At 51.0% G+C, this 13,172-nt stretch overlaps 1 protein-coding gene across 1 annotated transcript; it reads left to right on the top strand.

Moving 5' to 3' along the window:
- Positions 1-6,522: 6,522 nt before the first annotated feature.
- Positions 6,523-11,507, top strand: PFICI_03128 (uncharacterized protein; the record flags this gene model as incomplete). The annotated part of the gene is made up of 3 exons (XM_007831709.1): positions 6,523-7,163; positions 7,226-7,525; positions 7,583-11,507. 3 exons carry the CDS (start codon positions 6,523-6,525, stop codon positions 11,505-11,507), a joined length of 4,866 nt encoding a protein of 1,621 aa, XP_007829900.1.
- Positions 11,508-13,172: the final 1,665 nt, after the last annotated feature.

Raw genomic sequence — 13,172 nt, 5'->3', positions numbered from 1 at the left:
CCTCCCACGACATCCAAGTCGCTGGGGGAGGTTTGGAGAGATCGTCACCAGTATAGCCTCTTTCGACCATGTCGACGTCTGCTCGAGGACGCGCGGTGAAAGGGTCGAAGCGCCCAATACATCACCCAACGTTGTCCATTGAATGCATTCGTTTGGAGCAGTGGACGCTGGAGTGGACTTGAACCCCCTGTCGTCATCATCATCATCATTTGGAATTCTGAAGAGGGTAGCTAGAAGAGGGAGCGTTCAAGTACCTTTGCGGCTTGCTAATGTTCAAAAGAGGACTTGATCGTCGTTCTTTTCTGGTATCCGCATCCGGCGTTGCTGCTGGAACTACACTAGGTTAAAGTGAGGTGCTTTCAGAATAAAAATGGATATGGAACTCAATTTTGAATTTACCACCATCATGGCAGTTTGACGGGAGCGAGCGGGAACTGACAATTATCCCCGCCTAGGGATCCTAGCCTCCAAGGCCTGACCATGATCGTGATCTATTGCACGACACGCACCCAACCCTCTGGGTCATTGTAAAACTCTGCAAATGTATGATTAATGGAAAGAGGCCCGGGGATGCCCAAAAGCAAGAAGCCAGCGCTCCATAGTATACATGTAGTACATACCTCTGTATCACGATAATTGATCTGGGTTAGCGGTGATTAGTGCAAGACTAGCTGGAGAAGTGCCGCATTCTAGAAATTTCGTGTCGTCACATCGTACCATGTTGCGAGTATGGAGTAGAGAGAAAGTTGACGATCCTCTCGCAAAAGAATCGCCGGTATACCATCATTTTGCTTATCGCCGACGGATGCTCGAGAGTCTCATCCCGCACATGCTTTGTCAATCAATGCTGGCAGGCATTCGGCTGCCGCATCCTGGACGGTATAAGACTTGGTAAGCCTGCGCCAAGTTGCTTGGGTCTTATTAGTCTGCAGCAAAGCTGACGAATGTATACAGAGTATTGCTTGATACAAAAGATAGAGAATGCAATGCACAGATTGTCGCCCATGATGTTGTCGCAATTCAAGCTGCAACCGTTGCAATAATAATCCCGTGCCTTCGTCATCACAATCAACGGCATATCTCAACGGTAGTAGTTGTTATCATGGTGAAGATGTGATATGGTGACCGAAGTTGCACCATGCAGCATCTCGGTGTGGCGACGCCTCGCTTGGCAGACCTTGGCTGCTTCCCCTGCCGGCCGGCCAAGCTGCTGTGTGTGTTTTTTCCCCTAGGTACCTACACATGTATTCACACTGATAGCCGCAAAACCTTATCTGGATGCGGATCCGGTCGGTACCTTGCATCGAGACCTACCGTCGATTGGGGTTAGCGCCTGTCTGTTTTTGCTCTCGCTCTCTCTCTCTCTCTCTCGACAAGCTGATGTCGAGTTCCGGCCAGAGCGCCCTGCCAGCATCTTGCCAGCATCTTGCCAGCTAGCCACAGCCGGAGGGAGGGACAGCACAGAGGTGAGCTAGAGGTCAGCTAGAAGTCAGCTAGCCACAGGCGCTTGACAGCGCTTGCCAGCACTGCACCCAACCAACGGCCGCCGTTGCGTCTGTTTGCAGTCCCGCGCATCGCGGCCAACATGATGCTAAGGCCGTAGACGGAAGTGGTCTTCATCAAACAGGTCTTGGCGAAATCTTTTATCGGAAAGTGATGCTTGATCTGATAGCGTCTAGACGGTGGTCTCCTTTTCTTTCTTTGTTCCGTTTGCAGAGAGCATTGCCGGGCGCGCGCGCGCACGCAAAAACATGTGACTTTCCCAGAACGGTGCTCTCCGTTTTTCTTTTCTTTTTGGGTTCTAGTTTTTGGTCACCTCTCTCCAGGTCGTCTGAAGTCTCATCTGAAGTGGGGTGGAGAATGCGGCCAACTGAGTTGTTGAGTGTAACGGTCCCTGAAGATCGGATTTCTCGATGTAGTATAGGTATAGTATGTACCTATGTAAGCAGCAGGCAGTACGGAAGTACACAAGTACTTGAGCACCTACACTACTCACCGTATTCCCTTGCGCCAATCCCCTTGCCCCCAACTCGATCCCAAAATGAGCCGATATGAAAGGGATTCGGTTGCGGCAATGCTCTTGGTTGGCCTTCCTCATTAGCACGTGAAGTCGGCTCAGATGGGGGCCAGGCCTCTGCTTCAGAGTAGAGAAACCCTTCCTATAGTGCCATCATGGTTATCAGATCGTGTCATCTGTTGCAACATATATACCGTCGCATATTGGCCTTGGCCACTTCGTTTAAAGAGGTACGGACGACGGCTGCGGCATCGTTTCCGTCTAGAATCAGTCTAGACTACCTGAGTAGCCCAGGCCTCCTATTTCGTTTGTTTAAACCCCCCCGCCGATCTCTCATCTGAAGAAATCCCGATGGATGGCTTGGCATTTGCAGCCTGTCTGCCAATCTGCGGCGCAGAGCTCGACACGCGAGGCGAGCGATACGGAATTTTCTCGCCGTCTTGGTCACTCGGGTTTCTTTTAGGTGCTTGGCAAAGAGGAACCAGAAAAAAAAAAAAAACCTACTTTGGGTGTCCGTCTCTTCCTCACTCCGTCTCTCGTGCGAAGAACTTTTCGTCTGTCGCGACTCGACAGGCGACTGTAACCCCCATACATCAATGGAGCCAGGCCCCGAAGTAACGCCATGCCGGGCTGACTGGTTGGCCTTGGGTGTGGGTGCCTGCCAAGGCCAAGCTGTGATGAGTAGTGGATTCACCTTGATAAAAGCGATTCATCTACACCAGGTCCCCCAGGTTCCCTCAGTCCATTCTGATTTATGGATTTCATGTGGTTATCAGTTGCAAAATGTTGTGGCGGCCGCTCATACTCCGGGTACAATTCTATAACAACGGATAGATATTCTGTTATACGTCGCAATAGTTCGGCCCAAGACTGAGTTTCAGTCCAGAACCGGCGCGCCAAGGTGGAACATCCGGGAATAATGTTAAGCTTAAGAAGCATTCTTAGTTTAAACCCCCCAAAAACAGTCGATTTCTCCGTATCACATTGTTGGAGATGCAGAAAAAGAACCCTCGAGTATCCTAATCTCGGCATTTTTTCGCTTCAATCAGATGAAACGAACGATTGCTATCAATCGCGGGGTGGCCATGTGTCTAAACTTCTGGACTTTGTGCCGTGAATAGTAGTAAACTGTGGGGCTGCGATGGCGAAGGACGGACAGGCAAGAAAATGGAAAAAATCAGCGAGCGACAAAAAAAAAAGAGAGAGAGAGAAAACAAGATCCTGATTGCTTGGTACTATGCTTGCATGAACTTGGTATGCAGACTTCTGCAATCTAGAATAGCAAAACGAAATTCCCCCGGAGATGAAAATCAAAGAGGCCACAGTTCTTCTCAATCATAACGGGACGAACCGCACATGCCAAAAACACAAAGGTACGGGACACTACACTAACGTTTGACTCGCTGGGCGCCTGCTGGACGTCATGATCTACCTCGAGGTGGGACGGTGGTTTTTCTCTCTAGTAATTGTTTTCTCCTAAGACTTTTTGTTTTCTTCTCGCAACCGACATACATTTGGATGAAACGAGTAAACTTTAGAATTGTACATGTCGCCTCTGACGTCGATGTTTGTGGAACATGCCAACTTGGAATGCAACTGTGGCCCCTCGCGTATGTCGAGATCCTGTGTGACGAGAAAAAAAAAGTGCAAGGTAGTTGGTGCAACCGGTGCATCACTTACAGATCGCGGGCCGGGGTTTGCGAACCTTTTTTCTGTTCATTTTCCACATCACGGCATACGGCTTGTACGGATGATTTCATGATGGTCTCCAGCACGACAAGAAACAAAGAAATTTACGAGTTTATGCTTTTCTTTGGTAGTATTGCAGCTGTGCCTAGCTGTGCCGCGTCGTATTCCTTGCGGGAGCCAAGTGTCATAAGTGCCTTGGCAGCACGGTGGATTATTGAACAACACAAGCTTTGCCCAAGGTTGCTTAGCAATATCTGTAGGAGGTAGCCAGCCAGCAGCCATTGCTGACGGCATATGTGGTTCCTGGGGGGAGGATCAGACGGTGAGGCAAGCGCCCAACCAAGCAGGGTGCAAGAAAGCATTGTGCGCCTATCAGACATGACCAGTTTAAGTCGTCATGAAATCCAAGTTGTGATGAATTACTTGTGTGAATGGAGGACTGGAATCGATCCGACGGCTCCCAAGTTCCTGATACCACGTGGAGTCTCATCACGGTTCACCCTTTACTCTGGTAACCACTAAACAAGCACCCATACATACCTCTAACTAGCGTACCTAGGCATGTACCTGACCTGGAAACCTGGTAAGTTCTTGCGACCGACGCTCGCTACCATGTTGGGATCAAATGTTAAAGACACACAATCGGCGCTAGCTGGGAGAGCCGCCAAGGCGGCCAAAATTGAGTGCGCCAACGGTCTCGCAGAACCGATATGTTACGGGTAAATTGAATTATAAGCATAACCAGGTCCTTATAATGTGAGGGTTGTCGAATTTGTAGGCCAAGCACGGCAACATGGCACAGGAAGGCGGATCTCACGGCCTCGCAAGGCGCAGCTTCTGACTCCGTCAGAGTAGTATACACGGTAGTAGTCGTTAGTCTTGAGAGGATGGGGATGGATGGATGGATCGATCATGGAGGTTTCTCGTTTGCCTCCTCCGCCGCCCGCCGCCGTCGACGGGAACGAAGACGTCCGGCGAAACTGGTATACACTATAAAGTTCTGCCCCAGTCGAAAGCCGGGGGGGCAAAGGCCCAATTCTGCTCCATTCCGCTTTGTTCTGCGTTGCCCGAAGGAGAAGGTGGAGCCAAAGAGGACATCACTCCCCTGGGTGCACCTCATCCACCAACCAGCCAGCCACTGCCAGCCAGCCCAGCCCAACCTAACCAAGCACGCCAGCAGGGCCAGCAGTAGCAGCACACATCAGTGGCCATGAAACGAATTATTGACTTCCCAGCTCGTCTGTTGCTCATTCATGGCGCAATGCGCTATGTGACTATAGGAGCCCCATACAAGGTCTATCGTTTGGCCTACTGCAATGCAAGAGGTAGGTCCGTCCTGGCTGACATTCTGATTGTGTAAGAAAACCACTTATCATCAACGACATGGGCGTACGACTCACGAGTCACCGTATTGCATGTTTATTGCAGGCAGTCGCGCGGCTGTCTTCGCAAGTCGATTGCGCATGCCGACGCAGATCAGGCACGGAAGCGAGTATGCAAAACCGTCCGCTTTGACAATGTCGTTCTTCGCAGCCATGGGCCATCGGGGATTAAAATGGATTTGCAGGGAACAAAGACAAGATAAGATGCACGACCCGATTATGGGAATCACAAAACTGAGAGAGCAGATTGAAACGGGCGTTAGAAGAAACGGTACGTACCCCCTCCTCTAGAGATACCACTACCGGGAAGTCGGGGACAGGCCCCAGGAATGTTGAACAAACGACTGAACAAAAAAAAAATGCCAGGCGAGAGTGGAGCATCACGGAGATGGCATTTTTTAAGGTTGCATCTCGAACTCGACCAATCAGGCACCCCGGACATGATGGCGGATAGGGCTTGCTGCAGGTTCTACCTTCTGTACGGGGGCACAAGCCGATATACGGCCGCCCTAGCTCCAATTTAATAGTCTATCACCATGTACCAGCTCCCAAAGACACAGAGAGTCAGTTTACTTTGGTGCTATGGAGTGCGAGGTGGATCTGTTGATAGGCGCCCCGATCATATACCATACGGTAAAGGAAGGAGATGCCGGTATGGAGAATTATACCTCCTAGTTAGTTAGTGTACGAGTACGCCCAGCCTGTCACTTTGCTGGCCTGTCTCTTCAGCTCCCAGCTCCAGACCAGATAAGCTGGCCACCCGGGAGTTGCACTCGCTGGAGCCCACTCTCTCTGTCGCTTCATCCTTGAAGGGGGCGATGGCAGGGACGTGAATAGAAGTGGGCGAGAACCTGGGATCGTTGATCTCTTTACTTGAATCTGATGCTGCCGCCGCCGCTGCTGCTTATTGCCCTCCAAAAGAATCGATACATGATGTACGTAACCAAGTACCTCGACCGACAACCTTGAGGTACGTACACATCGAGTAATGTCGTAGCACGAGTCCCCCAGCATGTATTCTACGGGAAGGAGTGACCGAGATAGTGCCTGCTGCTACTTGGTTGGGGGTCCCAGCTTGGGGGGGCAGCTGGAAAAATATCCAAACTTGGGTCTTGTGCGTAGAATTCATTGAACCATATGCCTGCTAACCCTTGTATACTACCAGTGCCGATCCTCATCAGGGGTCACCGAGGTGATCCAGAGGGTAATAGAGAGAGAGTGTGTGCCATTGCCCAAAGATATATATGAGACAAGCATATCCATATCTGTTTCTTCTTTTTCCCTTTGATCTTGGTTTAGTTGTGTTGATCAACCATCGTCGTCGAACTTCCTCTTGACTCTGACTCTGACTGACTAAACCCCAGTCTTTGACGGATGCCCTTTCCTTGTTCAACTTGAGGAGACGCTTTGGGGAGACCCAACCTGTCGTTCACGATGGCATCACTAGATCTCGACGGCAAGTCCATTGTGGACTTTCTGCCAGACCACCCGACGCCTGCCATCTACGCCGCCTCGGTCCGGGACTACATGACACACGCCCAATTGAAGCAATTCGTCCAGGGTTTCCGCCTCCCTTCAACACAGAGCTTCAAGAAGGAAGTCGTTGCAGTAGCACTACCAAACGGACCTATACTAGCCGCCACCATCCTTGCCGTTTCGACCTACTACACTGCCGCCCCGGTCACGCCAGGTGTTGGTGTTGAGCAGTTCAAGGCCGACGTCCTGCAAGCCGGAGCCACAATCGTCTTGACAACCGCCGAGGATTACCAGAAACTGGCCCTACAGGATGGATGGGTTGCAGAGGCAGGAATCCAGATCTGCCTGGCTCGGATAGAATCAGACATGAGCATTACAGTTACGAGCGAATCGGGTTCCAGCCTCGGAGCCCTCGCTGCCCCGCAGCCAAGCGCCCCCAAGGATACATGTATTCAGCTCTTTACGAGTGGTACATCAGGAAACAAGAAGCTCGTTCCAATTTCCATACACGCAGCTATTAGCGGCGCCCACCAGGTCATTACCTCTTGGGGCTTGACGCCACAGGAGACGTGCCTGAATATGATGCCGTTACACCACGTGTAAGTTAATCTATTTTTACCCGAGCGTGCCGAAAGAACGGAAGCTAAACGTTACTTTTTAGCGGAGGACTTATTCGCAACGTTTTTGCTCCCATTTTCGCCGGAGGATCAACAATTTGTTGCTCTGGCTTTGACCCCGGATTGTTCTGGGACCTGGTTGACCAGGAATTGCCAACATGGTACTATGCATCCCCCACGATGCACTCGCTCATCTTGAACGAGGGCATCAACCGACAGGCAGATATGAGCAAGAGCAGGATTCGCCTCATCTGCAATGCCGCTGGTGGTTTGCTGCCCGCACTTGCAGAGCAATTGAGGGACACTTTCAATTGTACCGTATTGCCAAGTTACGGAATGACCGAGTAGGTGTTTGCCCTCTGCAGTGATTCGTGGATTTTTCGCTAAATGCAATATTTCAGATGTATGCCCATCTCAACACCTCCCTTGGATTACAAGCTAGACCGTGAAGGTACTTCGGGTATCTCGGTCGGCCCTGAACTCACTATTCTCGATGGTGCAGAAAGGCAGGCACCTCCACACACCATCGGTCGTATCAGTGTCCGTGGTTCGCCAGTCTTTGAGGGATACCTGAAGCCCGATGGCAGCCTAGACAGGTCTCCATTCAATGCAGATGGCTGGTTCGACACTGGCGACTTGGGTTACATGGACGAGGACGGCTTTCTCTACATTACGGGCCGCTCTAAAGAGGTCATCAACCGTGGTGGAGAAATCATCTCGCCGTTTGAGGTCGAAAACGCCATCGTCTCGGCTGCAGCCGACCCTGACAGCCCCATCTTCGAGCGAGTGTCCCAGGCGCTGGCGTTTGGTCTTACCCATGACGTGCTCCAAGAAGTCGTCGGTATCGTGCTGGTCACACCAAAGGGTAAGCCACGCGTCGATATCCGTGTTCTTCATGTCGCCATGCGATCGCTTCTGCAACAGGCCAAGTGGCCAACCATGATTGTCTACATGGACGACGTTCCAAAGAGGAACAACAAGGTTTTGCGAACCAATCTGGCCAAGCGCCTGAGTCTTCCAGAGCAGACCGGAACGACATCGTTCATGGAGAAGCATTGGGAAGCGGTCTGCCCGCCAGTCGACACTCCTCTTGCGGAGCCGATTTCGGCTCGCCTATGCACAGTTGACGTAGCTCAACTGCAAGATGTCGCCAGCCAGATTATGCCGACCATTATCGAGGCATACGTCGACATCAGCTCTGATGGAAGGCCAGAGATGTTCCTGGCACCCAGGCCAGCAACTGAGGTTACCAAAGAATACGGTCTCGCCGCCGTTGCAGATCTCAAAAAGCTGTTGCCAGCCAGGACCGACAACTACAACATTCCAGAGCGGATACAATACTTGGAGCAGCCTATTCCCTTCTGTGGCTGCGGTACAGTTGACAAGAAAGCACTTCACGCCATTGCGGAGCAACAAATCAGCAATGCCGAGAATGCCAGTGCTGACAACCTGGATGAGGCCGTGGTCCAGATCATGGGCAAGGTTTTGTCTCGTAGCCCAACTGACATTGAAGTGACTGCGGACTTCTTCTCCATTGGCGGAGACTCAATTCTTGCTGGTCGTCTTCTTTCAATGCTCAGAGCCGAATTCAAGGTTTCCGTGCCAATCGAGTTTGTCTTCAACCACGGCTCTGCCCGCGAGATTGCCAAGTACCTGGAGCAGGAGGGCGCTTCCTTGAACGGATCCGACTCGAGCTCTACCAACGAGAAGGATTTCCACTTCTGTGACAAGCAGTACTCGGCTACCAACCTTTTCCTCATGCTGCTTCAATTAATGCCCATGGTCCTCTTCTACCCCATGCGCCGCGCGCTTCAATGGACAATCTTCATGGTCGTTCTCAGTTGCACCCTCAGGTGGCCTACAAACCAGTCAGTTATCGGTCGTCTCCTGATTCTAGTTTGCAGTATTGCTGCATCCAAGGTGATTCTGAGTATCTTCTCGCCGTTTGTTGGTATCATCTGCAAATGGGTCATCATCGGACGCCACAAGGCTGGATACTATCCCATGTGGGGACCTTACCACACCCGCTGGTGGTTGGTCCAGAAGATCACCGACATCTGTGGAGTGGGTGTCTTTGGCATGTCCAACTGGAGCAAGTGTATGTACTACCGCCTAATGGGCGCCAAGATCGGAAAGAATGTCACCATCAACGGCGCTCGGACTGGTGAGTGGGATCTTCTTGATATCAAGGATGGTGCCGTGCTTGAGCACTGCACTATTCGCCCCTTCGCTGGAGAGAGGAACACGACCATGTACCTTGCGCCCATCACCATTGGCCGCAACGTCGTCATCAACAAGGCCTCGATTGTCGCGCCCGGTTGCAGTGTTCCCGACAATGCCTGCATGCCGCCGAACTCATCTGCTTGGGAACTGGAGGACACTGACGAGAGCTTCCGTGACCTACCCTCGAACCGCGTCCCCGGCGCTCCTTGGGTGATGACAATCCTTGTCACCATGCCTCTTGCTTTCATCAGCTACATCCTGTCCTTGGTTCCCTGGGCACTTGGTCTACTCGGTCTTGTCATGGCTAAGCCCATTCCGACCGACCACCCTGTGCGCAGTGTTATTCACTGGTTTGCATCAGAAGGTAGAGTCGGTTACCACTACCTTGCACTGGTACTTCGATCCATGTTTAGCCCTTTCTTCGTCTTTGCCTTTGCTGTCGCCGTCCGTCTATTCCTCGACGTCTGGTTTGGCAAACTCAAGCCCAGCCCTGCAGCCACCCGAAGCTCTGTTGATAGATGGCGCATGGCCCTTATGAAGAAGATCATGCCTGTATCCAAGCTGCACAAGATGACTGAGATTCTGGGTCAGCACTACGAAGGAACATCGGTTGCAGTCAGACTTCTAGGTGGCAAGGTCGGTAAGCGTGTCTACTGGCCCGGTACTGGCCCATCCATTGGCGACTACCACCTCATTGACATTGGTAACGATGTTGTGTTTGGCTCGCGCTCTCACCTGGTTACTTCTGACGGCCTCAGCTCTGAAAAGGTTAAGATTGGTGACAACGCCATGATTGCGGACAGAGTCTGCCTGCTGCCCGGTGTCGAAGTGGGTAAGAGTACAGTCATGGGTTCGGGCGCTCTTTCAAGGCGTAACAAGTTCTACGAAGACAACAGCACCTGGGTCGGCTCTCGAGGAGGTGATGCTATCCACTTGGCTCGCCCACGCCCGAAGCAGTCTGACCCCGAGAAGACTTATTCCGAAAAGACCGACCCCAAGAAGCTCAACCTCGACACATCCTTTTCCGAAAAGGCAAACCAGAAGCGCGTGCGTGTTCTCGTGGAGTCTGCCACCTCGAGCGGAGTCAGCTCCAGTGCCTCATCGACGCTCGCATCAGTCGCTCCCATGTCGCCAATGTCGCCAATGACGCCCAACATGTTGACACCAAAGGCCAGCACCAATCAATTGTCCATGGGCGCTCCTCAAAACGGAATCCTGTCAAACAAGTCCAGCCGTCAAGTCTTGATTACGCCTCAGGAGGCAGCTGCGCGGGAGGAAGAGCTAAACCTGAGCCCCTTCGGCCGAGCCTTTTATCAGGGCAAGGCCCCTTACAGAGTTATGGGCCAATTCGTCATCTTCCTATACTCATCCTTTATCACTGCATTTACCGCGGCGCTATGGAACATTCCCTTTATTCTTTCAATCCAGATTATCTACTGGATGAACTACGACGAAATCCTGGGTCGGGGCTTCTGGAGCGATGCCCTTCACACTTGGGGTTTCATGACTGCATGCATTGTTGTCTTGACTACTGGCCTGGCCATCTTTGCCATCTTGCTCATCATCGTGGCCAAGTGGACCATTATCGGCCACCGAAAGCCTGGCAACTACGACTGGGACAAGAGCAGCTACTGTCAGCGCTGGCAACTTTTCTTGTCGATCGAGAAGATTCGTCGCCACTGCTACCGTGGCCACGGTATTCTTGGCATGCTTACGGGCACGCACTGGCTCGTCATGTACTTCCGTGCGCTGGGTGCACAGATTGGCGACAACTGCGCTCTGTTTGTGAACGGCTCCCCGAGTCTCATGTTCACCGAGCCCGATTTGATTACCATGGGTGACCGCTGCGTTGTTGACGACGCGAGTCTTGTCGGTCACATCAACACTCGTGGTACCTTTGATTTGAACGAGTTGCACGTTGGCGACCGTTGCGTGCTGCGAAGTGGTAGCAGACTGCTATCGGGCGCAAGTATGCAGAATGACAGCTGCTTGATGGAGCACACGCTTGTCATGGGTGGAGACGTCGTCGACGAAAGATCGACGCTACAGGGCTGGCCGGCAAAGGTGTTCAAGGGTGACACTGCCGGACACACGACTCTGTAAAAGAATGGAAAAGAAGGAGGCGACATATTCTCACGTTTTCCTTAGTGCGATGCTCATAACGAAAGAAACTCGAATGGTAATTGAGTAATTATTCATCACGATATAGATGTAAATAGGATCTGAAATGCACATATTACGATATTTTACTTTTACTCTGTATCGTTTCTTCTCTAGCTGCTGCAGTGAATCAGTGAGCCTGCAAGAGCATGAGTGAATGACTGCTTGGTAGTCAATACCCAATCCTTGACATGATCGACAAAATACTTGCCATGTTGTGGTACATTGCTGGTCGATTTGCCCCAAATGCAATACCGGTTGATCCCTGAAGATCGCGCGGCACTTGGGAACCCCAGATTCGGAGTCCGGCGACGAATGTTCTCGCTTAGTTGATGATGGTGTGTTGCACTGCCGCGTCTCACGGAATATTGTGAGGGGAGTACCTGCCCGTTATGACATATAACGGTTCAACTATCTACACCGGTACAACCAATAGGCTTGGTAAGCGTTCATGGAATATATTACTTTGACGACCTTCCAATTCATAGGCATTGACATTGGCTCCTTTGGCTTATAGGCTCGATGGCGACGCGCAAATTTTGATCTGTATTAGGTTTTCACAAGCATCTCAAGAGTTGAGCCCCCCTCTTTGTCCTCGGCACTTATACCACTATACTGTGTTACGTTGTGTCGGCAAATGGATAATGGCCAAGGCGGAGTCGCATGTGCTACGAAGGAGTCTGGAAGCAGACCGATGGCCACATTCTTGAAGCTTTATTGCAACTTCTAAGTCTGGTGATTGGGCACTTTGCTTGCCAGGTCCAGCGGCACATTGATTGTCTCTTCTTTGACTGAGTTCTTTTGCTCCGATTTGCTTAGTCGGCTTACTTTGAGACCTGTTTGCCTTGACATCTCCAGATGTCACCACCTTTTGGTTGCATTGAGTAACGGCATTTTGGACAATAAATGTTGGGACTAGCGTAAACGTTGGGAAAACTGTTGAAAGAATTTGCCCATGTGAATTAACATGCAGCTTATATGCCATCGACCTGTTGTTTGGAGGACCCAATTGCCTTTCGGCTGCCCATGTTCATTACCTAGGGGGACGATGATGTACGTCTGTGCGTGCACTTACGGCTGGTCTTCATGTCAATGTGGTGGTTGATTGATGACTACAACTTTAGTCGCTATCCAATTATGACGACTTGTTGCTTGTTTACTCTTAAATATTATATAGTGGATGACTATGCTCTGAACATCTTCAATTATTAGCTAGGTCCACAAAGATTAGATGTAAATAGGTTGTCCTCTAGTTCAACTTTCGAGAATAATTCAACAGATCTTGCTCTTATTTAACCTTACGCTGAGATTTGGTATTATGCAAGGCATTGTGGTCTTTGAATATGTCGACGGCTGTAGGAGTCATCCGCCAACTCAAGGTTATAAGTACACGAGCAATATCATGTTCAGTCAACCAACGGCAAAGCGTATCCTGCAGCCATCGGCTGCGAAAACTTCAAGTACGTCATTACTCCATCCTAATTCAAGTTCAACAATACGCAAAATTGGGCAGCCAGACAGTAGGTCACCAAGTCAATGGTCTCGAACTGACAGACAATATAATGTTGATCCCGACAACCAGACCTAGAAATTCACCCCTAACCTCGC

The sequence above is a fragment of the Pestalotiopsis fici genome, assembly GCF_000516985.1.
Source record: "Pestalotiopsis fici W106-1 unplaced genomic scaffold PFICI_Scf_2, whole genome shotgun sequence".
In the NCBI taxonomy this organism is placed as follows: Eukaryota; Fungi; Ascomycota; class Sordariomycetes; order Amphisphaeriales; family Sporocadaceae; genus Pestalotiopsis; species Pestalotiopsis fici.
Note: the sequence above shows the minus strand (reverse complement) of the source record. Positions and strands in the feature narration are given on the sequence as shown.